Source organism: Sceloporus occidentalis, unplaced genomic scaffold (genome assembly GCF_023333645.1).
Source record: "Sceloporus occidentalis isolate IW3139 unplaced genomic scaffold, rSceOcc1.0.p SCAF_8, whole genome shotgun sequence".
NCBI lineage: Eukaryota > Metazoa > Chordata > Lepidosauria > Squamata > Phrynosomatidae > Sceloporus > Sceloporus occidentalis.
The window spans coordinates 49,478,280-49,499,045 of NW_028316988.1; the positions used below are offsets into that span (position 1 = coordinate 49,478,280).

The 20,766-nt window shown below is 44.2% G+C and overlaps 2 protein-coding genes across 3 annotated transcripts; both read right to left on the reverse strand.

Annotated features, from left to right (window-relative positions):
* Positions 1–1,045: 1,045 nt before the first annotated feature.
* RAB33A (RAB33A, member RAS oncogene family) lies at positions 1,046–10,764 on the reverse strand. Its single transcript, XM_089536668.1, has 2 exons — positions 10,524–10,764; positions 1,046–5,067 (listed from the first exon to the last, which is right to left on the reverse strand). The coding sequence occupies exons 1-2, from the start codon at positions 10,716–10,718 to the stop codon at positions 4,612–4,614; spliced, it is 651 nt and encodes a 216-aa protein (XP_089392794.1). The 5' UTR covers positions 10,719–10,764; the 3' UTR covers positions 1,046–4,611.
* Positions 10,765–12,591: 1,827 nt separating this feature from the next.
* MARS2 (methionyl-tRNA synthetase 2, mitochondrial) lies at positions 12,592–20,712 on the reverse strand. Of its 2 annotated transcripts, none has more exons than XM_089536674.1 (3): positions 20,406–20,712; positions 16,125–16,459; positions 12,592–15,463 (listed from the first exon to the last, which is right to left on the reverse strand). In XM_089536674.1, exons 1-3 carry the CDS (start codon positions 20,641–20,643, stop codon positions 14,291–14,293), a joined length of 1,746 nt encoding a protein of 581 aa, XP_089392800.1. In that variant the 5' UTR covers positions 20,644–20,712; the 3' UTR covers positions 12,592–14,290. The 2 variants fall into 2 exon arrangements, with proteins under 2 accessions (XP_089392800.1, XP_089392798.1); XM_089536672.1 differs by lacking the exon at positions 20,406–20,712 and adding an exon at positions 18,664–19,978.
* Positions 20,713–20,766: the final 54 nt, after the last annotated feature.

The window sequence follows — 20,766 nt, forward strand, 5'->3', positions numbered from 1 at the left end:
GCAGAAAGAGAGGCAGACCCTATGCTAGATGGACAGACTCAGGGAGCTCATGGCCTGAGGGGCCTGGAGGTGCCTCATCCCCAAGATCACCAGCAGCCAGGGTCGACTCAAGGAAGGGCAGTTGACAACAACAACACATGTGTAAATGTAATACATACATTTAATGCTCATATTTTAACATGCATTCCACTGAATTTAATAACTGTGTTAGACAATAATTCTATACACTCTTCCCTGAGAGAAAGTGGTGGTGGTTTAAAGACTAAATTTCCTTTGGCATAAACTGTTATGGCCTGTAGCCCACTCCATGGAGTGTTGCCTCGACTGGAGGGTGAATTATATTTGTGTGTGAAGGATGGGATCTGTCGGAAGAGAGGGAGCAAAGGCAAAAAGGGCAAACACTGAAAATTATGGGACTGAACAGACAGGCCAAAATAAAGCTGCTTTGGGTCACTTTGGAGGTATGCTGTTTAAATGACACACACATTTTAAGAGGCCAGAAGCTGTGCCAAAGCTGTGCTCTAGTCCTTAGGACTGGAGCATGGCTTTGCTGCAGCTTCTGGCCTCTTAGGATGCATGCAGCATTTAAACAGCTTACCTCCAAAGTGACCAGAAGCTGCTTTATTTTGGCCTGTCTGTTTGGGCCCTATGTTAACAAACTGTTCTCGTTCCAGCTAATGACAGATAGTTGTGCTTTTTTGCATTTCATTTTCCTGGACTACTGATTGCATCATGAGAGGGAACTAAAATGCAAAGTATGCAAACCTGAACTTTACCTTAATAGTGGTCTTAATGACCAGCTTTAATGTAAGGATCAACATTTTTAACTTTTTTGCAGTTTCTCCGTATATCCTGGATTGTTAAATTGACTTCATGTATAAGTCAAGGGCAAGTTTGGGGAACAAAATTATAGATTTTATATGACCCGTGGATAAGCCATGAGTAAAACCTAGGGGCATGTAACAGGATTTACAGCAAAGGAGAACAATGCCAAGGAACTTACAAAATTCCAGCAGGAATAACTGTTTGTGCTAACACTAAAAGCTTGGATGGATGGAAGAAACAAAGAAAGAATAGAGAGGATCAGTACTTCCAGGGCAGTTTACACTCTTGCCTTTCACCAGGGGATAGTTTCTTTTTAAATAAGAGTTAAAGTACAGTACTTACATTGACCTGTGGATAAGTTGATACAGTTTTTTGGGGTCACAGTATGTATCCCCCGCTGTATTATTTATAACCTCCTTCCATCTAAGCCGTTGTATAATAATTTGGCACCCGAGGCAGCATTCCATACTCTTGATGAAGTGGGCTGCAGTCTACAAATGTTTATGCCAAATAACATACCTATTACTTAAGCATAAATGTTAAAAGCAGAGAAGGGTCCCTATTTCTGGCTGGGGAAAATGCTCACTTCTGATTTGCAGTGTGCATAGCACTGTTATTCAACTTTTAAGTGCCATGGTTCCTTTCTATGGATTTCTGGGATCTGCAGTTTAGGGAGGGGGATGTAAATGTCTTAAAGAGTCACCATGATGTTTGGGTGCTGGACTAGAAGTAGTCCCTGGGAGAACAGGGTCCAAATCCATACTTAGCTAAAGCCAGATCACACTCTTTCAACCTCAGAGGCTGAGAGGCAAAGCGAACCTGATTAAATGTTGCCAAGAAAACCTCATGATAGGTTTGCTTTAGGATTGTCATACATTGGCAATGACTTAAAGGCACACAACATTCAGAATTCTCAGCCAGAATCTCTAGTGACTCATCAGACTACAAAACCCAGACATCCATAGGATGGGAATCATGGCAATGGAATAATAGCACTATAATTTTATATTGTGAATGGGACCTAGGGCCAGCTATTTTTGCACGGGAGTATCACTCATTTTTCACAGTCTGGACAAGCACACAAAGGGAGAAATACTCTCTATAAACTGCCCTGACAGCAGTCCTTGAATAATCACAAACTACTTTCTCCTTCCAGACACATTGAGCATCTACTGAAGTTCAAAATTCCACTTTCTGTCTTGATTTGGTGTGAAAATTCCCCGCCTCATTCAAAATGTGGGCAAAGTTTGAGGGGAGCAGCCATACTAGGTCAGATAGATGGAGATACCCAAACATCTGATAATCCAGGAAATACCTGGAGTATATTAAACAAGTTAATTTTGAAAATTTAAGCAATTTGCTTAATGATTTTAAATGCTTAATGACTTTAAACACTGGATCGATTTAAAAAGGATATATAAATGCCCTTTGGCTAGGCTGGCACAGCCCAGATAAAATACATTATCTAGTCCCTCCAGTTAAAGATAGGTCATCATCAAACCATCTTTTCATATCAGGGTTAGGGAACACATGGCTCTCTAGATATTCTTGGACTGCAACTCTCTGCACCCCTTGTCAGAAAAGCAAAGGGGGAAGAATTATGACAGCACTTTGTTACAACATCTGCAATGCACTGCAGTTGTCTTACAGAGAAAAAAATACTATCTGGTGACACCAAATGTTTCCAAAAGGGGCAGCTCCTAGTACTAGAAATCAAAGGACATTGTACAACTATTCTGTTGTTACCTCTTTGACCGATTTTAATATTTTTTAAAAAGAGAGAGAGCAGCAGCAGTGGAAAAACACAGAAGAAGCACTACAAATGGACAACAGTGGCATCTCAACCCTGGTGTAAAATTCTGTCAAGAAGACAGGGCAATTGCACAACTAAATCCTTGTCTGGAAGCACGCACCATGTTGCTGCATTGACATCTGTAGCCAGCAGAGGCGAGAAAAGCAGGGAGCTCTTCACAAAGAGACAGAGGATTACTTTTTTGGGAAGGCAATGACATCATTGGTGTCTGTTGAGCTGAGTCACTGAGGTCTCTTCAATGGCAGCAATCCCCCCCCCCTTCTGAAGTGCATCTTTGTGATTTGAGGTGTTTTCCTCCCAACCTGCTCTATGATGTTTCGCTCTGCCAGTATACACTACTGTGATGGTTTTGTTTTCCTATCTCTACATTTCAGCTTTTACCTCCCTCTTTGGAAAAAACAACATTAGGGTACTTGATTCTAGTCCCGAGAGGCTCTCTAGTAGAAACAGCCCATTCCCAGTGTTTCTTTCGCATTCTAGCTGTGCATCTTTTATGGACAGAATCACATTGTTGGAGCAACATGAGAACCAATTTCATACAGCAGTTCCCACTACGCTCCACTGGTTTGTAGGAAGCAATATATAGAGGGATTCCCATATTGCCCTCTTAAAGCAAACATAGCAAAACATCTTGTGCAACCTTAACAAGTCACATTAGAAGAAGCTTTTGTGTAATAGGGCCCATTTCATCATATTCACATTTCTGGTCCAAAGCACACTGCAGAAATAATCCAGTTTGAGACTGCTTTAACTGCCCCGGTTCAAGTGCTAGGGAATCCTGGGAATTGCAATTTATTGTGGCACTAGAGCTCTCTGATGGAGAAGGTTAAATGTCTCACAAAACTACAATTCCTAGCATTCTTTAGCACTGAGACAGGGCAGTTAAAGCGGTCTCAAACTGGATTATTTCTTCAGTGTGTTTTGGATCATTAACTACTATTGTGAATTATTACTTTGTCTATCTTAAGCTTTCCACAACTCTGTTATAAACCATTCTTTTTGCAATTTATAACCAGTCAGCCCCTTGGTTTGCAGTACTTACATACCTGTGTGTGCATTACCATACATAAATACATGCCAAGTGAGGATACTCGACTCATTAAAATGTCTGTGAGTGTGCAAGGTGGTACAATATATAACCCCTACACAGGCACCACAAAATGGGCAGTGCAAGTTTGGGATGGTAGTATCAGATGGAATCTAGTGCCTGGGATGGAGGTGGACACTCATTCACTGGAGGTTTTAAAGCAAAGGTTGGGTTTCAAGGATGTTTCAGTCCACTGTACTGGCAGAGGACTATAAGGTCCTTGAAATTTCTTCCAGTTCCACGATTCCATGAAATAACCCAGACCTAACAGTAGAGCCTGGCCTACATTTATCTGTTATGTGCTATGGCAAATCAGGACTACTCACCGACAAACCCACGTGATACTTATCTACCAGCATTCAAGGAGGTGAACACACACACACATTTTTTTGTCTAGACTCATCAAACCCATCTGTCTCCCCACTCTCAAATCTTTTCGAACATAAACAATATTTTAGGTCTTCTCCTTTTATTCCACATTATCCTATGGGGAAAATTCATATTCTTATGATAATAACATCCACCAGTTTCACTAATGCACTGAATGCCCCCACTCCCTTTCTAAAGGCCCAGTGTTACAATAGGGATCCTTTGTGGGCTTTACTTTGTGAAGTATTCAGCATTGTGGTTAAGCATTGTTGGGGGGAACTAAACAGTTTAGAACATTAAACCAAGTTACTCTTCATGGGCAGGCCTTTTCCCCCAGATTGCAGACATGTGGAGATAATTCCATACCCAAACCCATCATGAGCCTTACAAATTTTATTATTAATTTAACATTAACTTAGATTGAGACAAGCAGGTCTCCGTTTCAGTTTTTTGAGGCACAGCACCACCTTCCCCTGCACACCCCTCTCAAACAGGCAGGAATTGCAAATGTAGTAGTTCAGCAGGGGCAGGTGTTTTTGCTACTAGCCTCAGGCGTGAGCAATGCTTTCTGCCCCCTCCCCTGCTGCCTTTCCATGTCCCGATAGAGCAGAGACTTCTGGGCCTTCAGCCGACAAGCTAGACACATGAAAATAGATTCCACGTTCTGACTCTCTTTGGGGTCCTTGGCAGAGGTTTCAAATAAAAGCATGTTGTGAGCATCAGCAAACTTCAGGGCCATGCCAGATGGCACTTGAATCTGGTCCCGCAAGTCACACTTGTTTCCCACAAGCACCTTTGGGACGAGGGCAGGGACTGCGTGGCCATTGCACTCCTCAATCCAGGTTTTGAGGTTGAGGAAAGATGCCATCTTGGTGACATCATAGACAAAGACTACCGCATGTACATTGCGGTAGTAGTGCTCCACCATGCTCTTCCGGAACCGCTCCTGGCCTGCTGTGTCCCAGACCTGCACCTGTAATGCAAAGGCAGAATTCCCAATGAGCTTACAAATCAAATAGACCGTTTAGTATTATATTGATGCAGGGCTGGTTCTAGATCTTGGCCTATCCCTACAAAATGGGTTCCTAGATGTTGGCTTAGCTAAGGGGGACAGTGTGTAGACAGACCTCATAGCTCCTTTGAGACTAACTGAAAGAAGTTGGCAGCATGAACTTTCATATACTTAAGTCTACTTCCTCAGATGCATTTGGACTAGACTGAAGTCTATGAAAGCTCATGCTGCCAACTTCTTTCTTTTAGTTAATCTCAAAGGTGCTACCAGGTCTCTCTATATACTGATTCTACAGACTAACATGGCTATATTTTTGAATTCTACCACTAAGGGTAACAGATAGCTATGAGTCAGCATTTTAGATTTTCCATAATGTCCCTGTTACAGTGTCTCACAAAACCATTGTAAGAAATGTTAAATAGCAGCTCTTAGATTCAGTCATCAAATGAGGAACCACCAAGGGCAGGTATCGGCGGTCTTTGATGGTCCATTATGGCCCATCTTTCCTCAAAAACCTTTACGTTATACACTTCTCCCCATATTTTATCCTCAGCACAGCCCTGTTGTGACAGAGAGAAAGAGACAAACAGACTGAGATAGCGTGTTAGCAAAGATAAGGATTTGAACACAGGTCTTTATAGTCATCCTCCAATGACGCAATATAGGGTAGCATGAACCCTGTTCCAAATCAGGGAAAGAGAACCAAAAAATGAGAGACTATCTCTTAAGCAACATTCTTAGTAAGCAAACTTTGGTTGGCACTCCCTTAATCTAATCTATACTCTTCAGTTTGTGATCATTTGCTCATCCTGGACTTTGTACTCTTGGCTTAGAAGCCTCCAAGGCTACAGGCCATCTTTTGTCTTTTGAAGGCAGAGGTGTGCATGTACACTCGCAAACAAGCGTGTGAAAGGAAGTGTAGAGGGAAGTAGCAGAATGCTGTTTCCATTCGGAGTACTTTTGAAAATTCTCCTCCACATCAAACACATACATCTGTAAAAAGGAGAAAATGTTTTTAAAATGAATGAGGGAAAGCAGTTCAGTTTTTGCCAGCTGCTTGGCTCTCTGGATTTTAAAAAGTGATTCCTCACTCTTTTGCCCATAGCAGTACAGTCCATTCAACTCCCTCTTTTTTCCAGCACATATAACTCAGCCCAGAGAATCTCTGGCACAATATAGGGCCTGAACAGACAGGCCAATATAAAGCTGCTTCAGGCCACTTTGGAGGTATGCTGTTTAAATGACACACACATCTTAAGAGGCCAGAAACTGTGCCAAAGCTGTGCTCCAGTCCTTAGGACTGGAGCGTGGTTTTGGTGCGGCTTCCGGCCTCTTAGGATGCACGCATCATTTAAATAGCATACCTCCAGTGGCCTGTCTGTTTCTTATAACAGCTATGTTCCTTTTTGCTGCAGAGGAAAACACATCCATCTGACTTGTGAGAACTGCTGACAATATGGTACTGGGGAATCTTAGTTTTTGCTCATGAGAGGAAAAATAAAGTGTTTCACTCTTTCATCCACAGAAAGCAAGTAAAATAACATGCCTGTTTTAATCTTTTTAGGAATATTTGACAGTGTGTTAAGAGTGGTGAGACTGCTGAATTGTGAACACCAGACTCCAGTCGCCTCTGGGCTGTGAAACTTGAGCCAGGTATTTTCTCCCAGCCTGCCCTACCTCACAGGGTTGTGGTGGGAGAGATGGATATCTACAGTAAAAAAAAGTGAACTTATGTCTCAAGAAGAGTTTAGAAAGGTTTTTTTTTAATTACAACTCTCAGTATCCCCAACCAACATGATGATGTTGGCTGGAGGATTCTGACAGTTGTAGTCCAAAAGCTATGTTTCCAAGCTCTGGAAATTAGAGTCTAATATTGGTCCTTGCTCTGGAAAGGCTGAAGAGTAGTTTCCACAAACACAAGAACATGAAGGCCTTTGCAAAAGTTGGTCTGACAATATGGGATCTACCCGGTTATTCTTCATTCCTATGTGTCTTCTTCACTATGCCAACTCTTAGCAATGTCTCAGAATTGTTGACGGACATCACTTAGCAAAATACACATCAAAGGGAAAAAGCATCACATTTCTATGGCCAGGGCCCAGGCCTCCCTCCCCAATACAGTCAAGCCCTCTGTATCCATGGATTATTTTATCCATGAACTCAAGCATCCATGGCTTGAAAACATTCAAAAATTATATAAATTCCAAAAAGTAAGGTTTGATTTTGCCATTTCATATAAGGGACATAATTTTACTTCCATTGTACTTAATGGGACTTGAGCACGCACATTTTTTGTTATCCACGGGGAGGGGGGGGATGAAACCAAACTCCAGCAGATACCAAGGGCCCACAGTACTCAAAGTAAACCAAACATAATAATGAATAATAAAAAAATCCAGACTAAAACACACAGTGTACCTAGTTCTTTGCATAGCCATAGCAAGAGGAGGATGCACAGCAGTCTTTGGGACTGTACAACATTCAGGTGAGCATGAGACCATCCTAAGCATCTGAAATCTTGGTCTTCCTATCATCTTTGATTGTCCTTCTGTGATTTCTTTTTCCTGTTCCTTTCTTTCCTATTTTCACCAGAAATTTGCTCAGCAGAATGTATGAATTACTCTTCAAGGAAAGAACCCATCTAAGCATAATACAGACTCTGGGGCTGTTTCACCTGTGTGGGTTCATTTGATCACAGCCCCACAACAACTTCTCTTTGGGTGAATGCAGCATCACAGATGTAACCATACACACAGAGCTTTCTCTTAAGTGCTACATCTCCCAGACGTGGTGGTGAGGTGTGGACCAGTTGCAAGTCATCAAACGCTGAGTAACCAAGCAATGTCAGCGCAACACATCCATGCACCAGCACCATTTGTCTTTGTTATTGGGGAACAGCAGTTGGTTTCCACGGATCAGGAATTATAGGCAGGGAAGGGGCTAGCAGCACAAAGAATAGTTCCAAAATACAGTGGGCCCTCTGCGGTTTCGTTCCAAGATCCCCTGTGGATACCAAAATCTGTGGATGTTCAAGTCCCATTAAATACAATTGCATAGGTAAATGGCACTGCTTATATAAAATGACAAAATCAAGATTTGCTTTTTTTGGAATTTACATATATTAAAAATATTTCCAAACTGTGGACGCTTGAATCTGTGGCTAAAAAGACCATGCATACGGAGGGCTGACTATATTGGAGTTTCAGCCACACTGGAGTCCAGAGCAGTTCTCATTTTAGACATGGGTCCTCTGTATTTCCATGTACATACAAAACATCTTCACAGAATGAGTTTACCATCCATAGGACTGCTAAAATACAAGAATAAGAGCAGCATTCCCCAGCCCTGTGCCTTCTTGCAATGTTGAAATAGCTATCATCCCCAGCCATCTAATCTGGCTCCGGATCATAGGAGCTATAGTCCAACACAGCCAGCCGGGGCAAATCTGGGGATGACTGAAAGTGTGGTCTAAAACACACTGCAGAAATAATCCAGTTTGAGACCATTTTAGCTGCCCTGGCTCAGTGCTAAGGAAGCCTGGGAACTATAGTTTTGTGAGACATTTAGCCTTTGTAAGAGAGCTCTGGTGCCACAATAAACTACAGTTCCCAGGATTTCCCAGCACTGAACCAGGGCAGATAAAGTAGTCCCAGACTGGATTATTTCTGCAGTGTGTTTTGGAGCAAAAACAACAGTCAGCCCTCCATATGCATGGGTTCTTTTTATCCGCAGATTCAAGGGTCCTCGACTTGAAAATATTAATTCCAAAAAGCAAACCTTGATTTTGCCATTTTATATAGGGGAAGCCATTTTCTGGTATTTAATGGGACTTGAGCATTGAGATATTGGTATATCTTGGGGTCGGGGTGAGTGGGTCCTGGAACCAAACCTCAGCAGACACCAAGGGCCTAGTGTATAAATCCCAACAAGCACAGCTTGATTTTGTATTGGGACACCAATTTACTATGCCATGGATTTTGGTATCTATGGAGGGTCCTGGAACCAAACCCTAGTGGATACCAAGGGGCTACAAACCTTGGTTTTTCCATTTTATAAGGGATGCCATTTTACATTGCCACTGTAGTTAATGGGACTTGAACATCTGCGGATTTTGGTATCTATGGGGGGTCCCTGAAGCAAGCCTCAGAGGATACCAAGCACCCATTTGGTATCCTCTTTGGTAAAAACAATAATAATACAAATTATCCTTGCAAAAATACACATTTTATCTTCACAAGGGTACCTTTATGGTCAGAGACTGTCCAGCTATTTAGGAAACGAATTGTTGCTGCGCCTGCTGCTCCCAGCCCTGAGTACTTGTAAGATGGGGTTCTTACAGGGGTTTTCTTTAAGGCCAAAACAGACTTTCCCCATCCCTTCTTCACAATGGAAGACCTTCTCTTCCAGCCTCCCTTCTTGGTCTCTGCAGCCTCCCATCCTCAGTCTGCTGCACTCCAGACAAAGCCCTTCTTCAAGATACACCAAAAAGGCCAGGCTGCAGGTGGAGGCCATGCATTGCAATGGAGGCTTAAGGAAGGAAGGAAGGAGAGAGGATCGGGTGGCTCCTCTCTGAAGAGGATGCTGGGCTGCCATCTGCCTGGATGATGCTGGAGCCAGCACTGGGGATGATGGGAACCGAGGGCCAACACCAGCTGGGCCTCTGAAGAGGGGAATTTGCATCCTGGATGCAGGATTTTGGTATCCAAAGGGGGGAATCCTAGAACCAGGGGGCACCAAGGGCCTAGTCTATAAATCCCAACAAACAAAGCTTGCTTTTGTCCTTTTATAGAGAGGAAGCCATTTTCCTGTAGTTAATGGGACTTGAGGATACATACATTTTGGTATCCAAAGGGGGGATCCTGGAACCCAGCCCTAGTGGTCCCAACAAGCAAACCTTGATTTGCCCATTTTTCCAAAGGGGACACCATTTCCCTCTGCCACTGTAGTTAATGGGACTTGAACATCCATGCATTTTGCTATCCAAAGGGGGAATCCTGAAAACCCTAGTGGGCACCAAGGGCCTAGTCTATAAATCCCAACAAGCAAGGCTTGCTTTTGCCCTTTTATAGAGAGGGAAGCCATTTCCTTGTACTTAATGGGACTTGAGCATCCAAAGGGGGGGATCCTGGAACCAAGCCCTAGGGGATATCAAGGGTCTAGTCTATAAATCCCAACAAGCAAAGCTTGATTTGGTCACTTTTATCAAATGGACACCATTTTTAATTAACTGTAGTCGATGGGGCCTGGAGAGGGAGGGTGATTCCTCAGGCATACATGACTGCTCTGGAATTCTGGGAGCATCCAATGGCCATCCCCAGAATCCCGGAGCATGGAGCCGTGGCAGTGAAAGCGGTGTCAAACCGGGCTATGTATGCCTGGGATGCAAGGGAGGGCCCTCCTCCCTGCTGCCGCCTTGCCTTGATGTGCTCGCCTTCGATCTCGACCGCCTTCTCCCTGAAGTCCACTCCGATGGTGGCCTCGGTGCTGGCCGGGAAGGCTCCCCCGCAGAAGCGGAGCGTCAGGCAGGTCTTGCCCACGTTGGAGTCGCCGATGACGATGATCTTGAAGATCCGCGTCTGCACCGACTGCTCCAGCGAGGCCTCCAGCTCCATGGCCCCCGGCCGGGACTCAGTCCATTGCGAGCAGCCGCCAGGAGGAGGAGGAGGAGGAGGAGGATGCTCTGCTCTGCTGCTGCTGCTGCTGCCCCTTTCGCCGGAGCCACCGCCCTCCAGCCTCGCCCCCATTGGCTGAGCGGCGCCCGCGAGGAGGAGCTGCAGCATCAGCAGCAGCAGGAGGACGAGAGATGCCCGAGTGGCGCAGCGGGTCAGCGCCGGTACTACAGCCACAAGGTCGCCAGTTCGAGCCCAGGCAGCGGCAAGAACATACCTATTGGAAGAGCATCCAATCAATGATACCTTTATCGGGCCAAGCAAAATGCACCAGGAGCCCTAGTGGCACAGAGGTTCAATGCCTGTATTGCAGCCACTGGCTCACAAACCACAAGACCCTGAGTTCAATACCAGCTAGAGACTCAGCTCCACTCAGCCTAGCATCCTCCCCAGGTCTCGACAAGGGAATCTAGAAGGTCCCCACGCATGGTGGCCACAGCTATAGGACAGGAGGATGTCCTGGCATGGGCGGCAAAGGTGGGGCTATGGGAAAACCCAAACACTTGGCGGCAGCAAAGAGATAGGCAGGGCCTCAGAAGAGACTCTATATACTCATGTATAAGTCTAGAAATTTTGGTCAAAAAATTGGCCCAAAAAACCTGAGTCAACTTATCCATGGGTCAATCTAAGTTCTGTACTTTAACTCTTGTTAAAAAAGGAACCATCCCCTGGTGAAAGGCAAGAATATAATCCGTCCTGGAAGCACTGACCCTCCTCTACTCTCATCCATTCAGGGCTTAGTGTGAGCAGAAACAGCAATGCCTGCTGGCATTTTGTACATTCTTTGGCACTGTTTTCCTTTGCTTCATCCTTTAGATACTTTGTTACATGAACCTAAGTTTTACCCTCGACTTATCCATAGTAGGTCATATCAAAATCCATAATTTTCACCCCCAAACCTACCCCTGACTTATACATGAGGTCGACTTATAGTTGAGTAAATATGGTACTTCTCCTCTTGTCTCATTGGCAAAGAAACACTGCCCTACATCCTTTAACTGGATTTTTAACTACAGTCCCTACCTGGAAATGTAGCATTCCTAGTTTTTAATATTTTACATGCTACAATGTATCATTTATTTTGCAGATGATACCTGAGAAAAGTGCAACTTTTTGTCACTTTCTGTTCTTTGTGCTGGTTCTTTCTCCTCCTCTTTCTCTCTGCCATGACTATTCTTTCCAGTTCTAGTTCCTTTTTGCTGCAAGGATGATGCAGTTCCAGCTTTTGGGGCTGCAGTCCTAGACAAGCTTTAAGCAGGTCCTATTTAAAGGAATGGATAAATATGGTTAGGACTGGACTGCCATTGTCTTGCACACTGATGGCTCCAATTACATTAGCCACCATTACCAATTGAATTGGCTACAATTCATTGGTCTCATGATCAGTTCCAGTGCTCCATTGCTACTAAATTTAAAACTGTTTCATTCCTCTAGTTTCCTCAATTGGCTGCTGAAAAGAGACTTTTATAGCACCCATAAATTGAATGTGCACACGCAGAAGTGACATTTCATAGTCCAGTAAGAAAGCAATAGACTTGTTGCTGCAGCCACTCGCATCTTGGCAATTTGAGGGCATCCAAAGTAAACCATTCTACATGTAGTTTCCTAATACTTTCCTTCCTCTTCAGAAGCATTCAAGAAATTAAGCTATTAATACCGGGAATGCCACTTTTTAAAGGAGACTTAGCCACAGGGAATTAAGGAGTGGTGTAACCCAAAAACTGGGGCAGAGCCAGACACGCACATTTGATCACTTGATGCGTGAGTGTCAGGATCTTCAAGCGGTAGCTTGCGTTAGAAGAATGAGCCATTGTGGTTTAAATACCAGAGGAAGACCTTTAATATAAAAGCAATCCAAACATGAGTTATCACATATTCACCTGAGAGATTACAGTTAATGAAAATGTATGTGAGAAAATGTTAGAACTGCATGATCCTAATGTGCTACAAGAGTCTTGCTTTCTACAGATGATTGTCCAACTAAAAAGCTACCGATTCTAAGATTCTATATGGGTTATGCTGCAACCTGAGGAAGTCTTTGGCACTTAGTCCTATGGACAGACCACTGAAAATGTACTCTTTTTAGACTACCAGACTGATGCCAGCTGTGGGTTTCTGAGTCATAGTCCAAAAAAAGTAACTTTTATAAGCCTTATCCATGTGAAGGGATCCTTATTAGTAGACAGGTTCAATCTAGTTATTAACACAAGAATGAAGACATTTGCCTAAGTATATATGGCATCCTGTGATGTAGTTACCTGTATACAGAAAATAAGGCAAAGGGCCGCCATTTTACCTGGTCATCTATACTTGTTGCAGCAAAGAAAGAATCACCACATGTTCCTATTTCACTTCTGCTCTCCTTTTGATTTCAATCATGATATCATATCCCCCCACATACACCCAGACAAAGAAAAGCAAGAAGATACCACCATCTTGACCAGGTCATCAGAAGTAGAACTTACAAAAACACTTTTTTTTACTTCCACTCCCAGCTATAACTATCTTTGCTGGCTAGAGTTTTCTCGGAGTTATAGGAAACAAACATACATTAAAAAAAACACCTTTCCCAAGTTCGGTTGGTGAATCGATCACAGTAGTCCAACACACTTAGGCAAATTAACCTCCCTTTTGGCAAATCTGACAGCTAAACTGGATGAGATGATAAACGTATGAATGCACATGGATTCTGTTGTACTTCCTGGTTTTTGTTACATAGCAATCAGTGAGCAGAGGTTTTCCCAGTTCCTTACTCTGTGCAGCATTATCAACAAAATCCCACACCTCCACCCCGCTATGTGTTTGGTTAGTGAAGGATGCCGTTTTTGGTAGCTTCCCTTTCAAGTCCAATAGCAGCTATGTAGACCATGGGAGAATATATTTGTCAAGCTCGTAACAAAAGGGAAGTAGCTTTAGCTTTCCCTCTCTATTTTGGATCAGCTCAACTCCACAACTGCAAAAAGACAGAAGAAAAATCATAAATGAATTCATGTGTTTCAACATGGTCAAGTCATCCCAGTTGCTAGGGAACATGATGCTACTGTGCTTGTGTCTTGATTGTGGGTATCTGGCTGGCAATTCTGGGAACAGAACAGACTAGCGGGACCTTAGGTCTGATACAACACAGCTCTTCTTATGTTCTGTGGAGCTAAGGCATCAAAGTGTAGAGCAAGCCCAGAACAGGATTTTTCATAGTGTCTTTAGAGACATACATTAACAGGAGTTCTTAAATTCAGTGGGGCTACTAAAGAATGTGTTCCAACCATCTAGGATGGCTTTTTGTTCAAGCATTTAGAACAGTTAGTTTATACAGGGCACTCATGTGAATTAAATTGGCAGAAGTGCACAGAGACACAGACACACAAAGTGTCAGTGCCTATTTATCAAAAAGTCAGCATAAGATAAGCTGCTGAATGTTATACTTCAAAAAGCATAAAACAGATGCTCTTGGGAACAAAAGTCCCCACATCGTCACCTCAAATATTCTACTCAGTCTGATTGCCGTAAAAAAATATTTAAGTATCCCCACAGCTTCTGTTTTTGGGTTTCTCTAACCTAGGAAACAGGAGCCCAGTATCAGGCCCAAGTCTTCTCCCTTCAAAAGGAGATTTTTCACCATGGTAGCGAGAAAGAAAATTCAGGTTCTTGAAAGACCTCTCTGTGGATCTAACTCCCAACCTTGACAGGAGTTTATCAGCAAGAGTTGGGATCACTGGTTGTAGGAGGATTCCATAAACCCGAAGACATTCCAGAACAATGTGGAGGATGGTGTCGCGCCAAAGTTCCTGCTCAGGATCCTTACATTGCAATTTCCAGGGTGCATGTCTCTGCATGAAGCCATTTGTCTGTCTCACACAATCCATGATGAATTCCAAAGCTTTGTAGATCTGGAAGTGTTCAAAAGAGTTGTTGACTTGTAGAGGGAGGTCTTTAACTGATGACACCAGCATGTAGTCCTCTGCCAAGGCCCTGCCAGTTGCTCTCCCATTTTGAGCATATGTTTTCCTAGGGAAACTTACTTCTGAAAAACCTGGGTAAGTCCCACTGGGGTTCAGACTGGGAGCTGTGCAGCGGTTAAGGAGCCCACCCAAGGCATCTGCCAGCTCTGAATTGACTAGGTTGATGGCTTTCTCATCATAATAGTCACAGTCATGTTCAGGGACACCCTGTCTCAGCAGGAAGTACCTAAAACCATCCACTGAATACTGCTGAAAGCAGGCCACTGGGTCCACTACATTGCCCAGGCTCTTGGACATTTTCTGCCCTTGCACAGTCCAATGGGAGTGCACTAAGATCTTTTCTGGAGGCTCCAGCCCTGCTGCCATCAGCAGAGCAGGCCAATAGATGGCATGGAACTTGAGGATATCTTTGCCCACAATGTGGTAGGCAGCAGGCCATATGGTGTGGTGGGCATCAGGATAACCAACAACAGTTAGATAGTTTACAAGTGCATCCACCCAGACGTAGATGGTTTGTGTTGAGTCACCAGGGACAGGGATGCCCCACTGAAGTCGGTTTCTGTCACGGGATACGGAGAGGTCGGGCAAGTCCTGCTCCAGCCACTGAAGAACCTGCTGGTAGAAGGGCTTGGGGGTTATGGCTGCCTTGTTCTCCTGAAGCCATTTCAGCAACGGCTCTTGGAACTTGGACAGTTTGAACATGTAGTTCTCCTCCTTGGTCCAATGTACCTAAGACACAAGAGAGACATGGTTACAACTTTACTCCTTGCCTTGCTTTTCTCTTCTTTCAGTGTACAGTAGACAATATTTATTGGATCTTGGTAACTTGGTAACTATACCTACATGTTCCATAGGCGGTTTCATGCACTCCTAACCCCCATTCCTCCCTGCACTGCTGTGACAATTGGAAAAAAGGATGCATGATGCAAGTCATCTACATGTGCCCTATTCACCAGTAAGATCGAGCTCTTCCTAATCCACCAAATACCTGTTTAACAGACTAACAGGCTGCTTCTACTGTTGTGATTCTCTTGGTGTGCCTAGTTTGTCATAACAGTCAATTTACTGTAAAAATCAGGACTCCTACCAACCCAAATAATTGTTTGGTAGAATCCAGGTCTGCTTGGAGGCTGAACATATAAGGATGCATAAGGATGACTAACTAAATTAGGTGTGGGTGACATGGTCCTCTAAATGTTGCTGAACTGCAACTTCCATCAATCTGAAGTGTGTTTTCGACCCATAATTCCAAGAAATTTTCAATCAGCTTATCCAGTAGGAGATGTCCAAAAGTGTAACTTTACCAAGCTCTGGGATTTACCCAGGAAAAGTGACATAGAAAATTATATGGTTTTAGAAGGGAAATTATATAGTTAGGAAAGCTTGGTACCTGGTGGCCACTCTCCAATGAAACTGTGCGCAGATTGCCTTGGGAGTCAGGACATTCAGTGACCTGAGATGCAGCCAAAAAGCTTTCCTCGGGTGTACAGTACCAGCCTTCATATTGAGCCTGGTACAGCCAGCCCCGTTTCTGTAGAGTAGTCCAGAAATGCTCCACAGCTCGCGTGTGCCTTGGTTCAGTGGTGCGGATGAAATCAGTGTAGGAAATGCCTGCCTGTTTGAAGAGCTCCCGAAACTTTGCTGATATGGAGTCACAGAAACGTTCAGGGGAAGTGCCTGCTGCTGCAGCCGCCAACTGGATCTTCAAACCATGTTCATCAGTTCCTATGTAAAGAAACATGAGAGTGCAGTAGACATTCAGGGACATTCTTCAGTGTGAAGAAGACATCAAGTACTTGGATTCCATTAATAGGAAATATTTAAATAGCAGGAGAATATTTATATTTGTATTCATTTGTTACACTTGCTTCCAGGAGCACAAGTTGGCATACATGATCCTTCTCTCCATTTTCATCCTTACAACCAGTCTGTGAGGTAGACCAGTCTGAAATAAAAGTGATATATCATGGGGGGTGGGGGAGGGTTCATGACAAAATGGGGATCTGAACCTGATGTGAAGGGCAAGCCTCCTTGGTGCCAGCCAGCGCTGTGAAGGGGGACCTAAGCAAGAGAGAGGATAAAAAACTGAGCCTTAAAAAGAGGATAAAAGGAGGAACAGAGGGGGAAGGGGAATGTAGCAGTACCTTTAAGACTGGTCTTTTTTAAATGTCAATTTAATTTTATTGTTGTTATTAATCTGACAGAAGGCAGATAGAGGAAAGATGACATAGGCTCTGTCTGCACCAGCTGTTCCCCACATCTGAATAGGATGACGTAGGCCAATACCCCTGGGCTGAGATCAGACACCAGTCTGGCAGTCCCAGTCCAATTCTGGTGCAAAGCATCAACACGACCTGCTGTTTGCCATGCTGTTTCTCTGAAACTCCATGGTAAGCCCTGGCAGACCAGATGGGCCTGCGCACCTCTTATCTCCCTCTGCCACTTTTGCTACTGAGAAGACCCCCATTGCCGTATCTGAGATAGAAACGTAGTGCTAGGCCACATGGATGCAGCCAGGCATCCCATTTTAATGTCAGATGTGGCAACAGGGTTCTTCTCTGTAGCAGCAAGAGCAAATTAAGGCAAGGGCTATATGGTGGCAGTGAATCTGTTGTGAGGTGGTGAGTGGGCATGTAAACACCCACCTGTCCCTGGGATGGCCTGGGACTGACCTGGGGCCAGTTAAGCTCCATAGAGATAGGGAAAATTAGTTAGTCAGGGGAAGAACTGAATAGGGTTCATCAATGGGTTAATGTTTGATCTAATTGTGTATTAGTAAGCTTCTACTTGTTTCTTCTTTTGTACAACTGTATCTGGCTGTTCCTGTTATGTTTTGACAGAGTCTGGTTACACTTACCACAATGAACCCATAGAAGAACACATCCACTGGACCATATAGTTGTCGCTTTGAGACCAAGTATGTGATCCAGGGAGGGATCTTGAGGGGGAACAGGGCAAGCTGAGTGAATGGAGCCCAAGGGTTTGGAACTGCAGAACCAGCCTGGGCAGGGGATCTATCACATCTGGGTTTCCCCAGTCCTAGTCTAAAAGTAGTCTAATCAATAAATCACACCAACTCTTTCAGTGTGTAAAGCATTAACAATAGTTTTTCCCCTATGTATATATAGACATAAATATACACATACACCGTAACGCCAACTTTCATAGCTTGCCCTACCAACAGAATATGACAGCTAACATGAAAACTCCTTATTTTAGAAATAGTGTTTATAGATTATTCAATTACAAAAAGAAGAATAACCGAAAACACCAATATACAATTAGTTATATAGTCCATACTCACGAAAAACCAGAAACAATGAAATTGAAACAGAAGATAAAAAACCCAAAATGAAACAAACTACTGCAATTAACAAATATGAACAAATGGCAAACCCCCTTGGAATAAATCTTGCCAAGAAAACCCTGTGATAAGTGTTCCTTAGGGTCTCCGTAAGTTGGAAAGGAAGGCACACAACAACAGCAACAAAATGAACAAATAAGAATGTCTACCGTAACATCACCCCCTTCTCCTCCCCATTTTACCCCAACGAATTCCAGCACTTGCCTGAATGCAGTCAATACATTAATCTTATAATCATTCCTTTCTAATTAACTTCATTTATATTTAAAAGCTTTCCTATTCCATAGAAAACAATTCCTATTTAAACATCAAATGTAATCATTATATTGTTGCCTGATCTTCTTTTTATAACACAATCCATATAGGGCTGCCAGGTTCTCAAATACACTTGAATCCAGTTTCCTTTTTTAAAACTGTTTTATTAAAATTTTTCATCATCACATAAACAGAAAGCACTAAACAAAACAATTCTTATCATACTTATCATATAGACTAATCTAATATTACATTCTAAATTGCTACATATAAAACATTTGCACAAATCAAATGACTCCCTTTCGCCTACCTCTGAATACTTTCAAATTCTTTTCTCTGACTTTCTTATTCTCACGTTTCAAATTCATGCATTTTTCTATTTGTGCTTCCCTCTGTTATTAATGTTTCTTTCCTGGCTTTTCTTTTTCTTCTCCAGTTCTCTATGATTACAGAGAATTATAGAATCGAGATTTCTTTTAACAAATTGTTCAATTTATCTGATGTACCAAGATCCGTTTGCTTTTCCACCCAATCTTTAACATTCAGAATTTCCTTCTGCTTCCAATATCTTGTGTTTAATAGTCTTGCCACTATAATCATGTAACAAATCAAAGGTACTATTCTCTCTTTCTCTTTATGATCAATCGTATATAAAGGAAACAATTCAGGTATAGATATTACAGCCACACTCCTGTCCTTCTGTCTGCATGAGGGAAGATAATAATTTCTGGCGGTGAATTAGGGGTGTTGTAGTTCGACCCATCTAGAAATTGCCAGGTTGGGGAAGATCGCTCTGTTTTGTCGCCACCACTTTCCTATCCGAAGAATGTGTCTCCACATTTGGCAACATCCATCGCCAAGCCCTGAGAGTTTCGCTTTTGTTTCTGCACAGCAGGATTAATAGGAAACAGGCACTTTCCTGTAAATGCTTCCCTCTTCTCAGCCTCACCCAAAAGCATGTCCTTCTTCTGCACACATGCGCTTCATAGAATCATAGAGTTGGAAGAGACCCCAAGGGCCCTGATCCAGCCCAACCCCTTCTGCCATGCAGGAACTCTCAGTCAAAGCATCCCTGACAGATGGCCATCCAGCTTCTGCTTAAAGACCACAGAATCGTAGAAGACAAGAATCTCACACTGAGCCTAAAAACCCCAGCAGTCCCTTCCTTGAAAGTTATTTCTCACTTGGCCTGAAAACTGCGCAGTGGGCTGAGCAGATGCTGGATTTAAAGCAGGACGATTTGGCCTGAAAACACTGCCTGGCTATCTATGAGGCTCACAGGGGGATCTTGGGCTTCCATTGGTCCAAAACACACTGCAGAAATAATCCAGTTTGAGGCCACTTTACCTGCCCTGGCTCAATGCTATGGAATTCTGGGAAGGGTAGTCTGATGAGGCGCCAGAGTTTTGCTAGGATTTTTCCTCAAAGGTTACTTTGTCAATGGCTTTTATCAGGTAAAGCGAGAGGCAGCATGGTGGAGTGGTTTGAGCAACTCTGGGGGCCAGGGGTTTGAATGCTGGCTCAGCCACGGAAGCCCACTGGGAGGAGCCCTTGGGCAAGAAGCCACACTCTCTCAGCCTCAGAGGAAGAAGGCAAAGGCAAAGCCCTGATTGAGAGTTCCTGCACGGCAGAAGGATGAAGGGGCTTGGACTGGTCTCTCCCGATCCTGTGGCGCCGTGAGTGTGACTTGCCCAAGGCCCAGGGCGTTTGTGTCATGGCCAAGGGAGTGTCTTCAAACAAACGCCCTGGGCCTTGGGCAAGTCACACTCACGGCGCCACAGGATCGGGAGAGACCAGTCCAAGCCCCTTCATCCTTCTGCCGTGCAGGAACTCTCAATCAGAGCAGCCCGACTGACAGACCTCGGAGGCCCCTACAGCCAGGGAGTCCCTCCTAGTTTCCCTGCAGTTTGAACGCTTGATGGGAACATTACAGGGAAACACAGAGGAGACTCTTTCCCGGCCATAGGAGGACCCTGGGCCAGCCATGCTCCCTCTGGCAAGCCTCCTCCTATCCTCCTCGACGGTCCCTCGGCCTAGATCTCTCCCACTGACCGGTGGCCAGGAGCCCTCCGCTTCCTCCGCGGAGGAGCCTCCGCTGCCGGTGGAGGGCGTCGGCCAGGAGCGCGGAGTAGAGGTGCCCGATGTGAGGCGGGCCGTTGACGTAGAAGATGGGCGTCGAGAGGAGGGCCTCCTTCTCCTCCTTCTTCTTCTTCCCGGACGAGGCCCGCCTGCTTCCCCACTGAGGCCACGCAGAGGCCGCCCGCCGAGAGCAGCACCATCGCCGCCACATCCTCCCGACTCACGCCTCACGGAGCGCATAGCAGTAGAGCAAGCCACCCCCAAACTCAGGCCTTCCGGGTATATTTTTTCTTTAGTGGACTTCATCTCCCAGAAACCCAGCCCTTTGGCTACA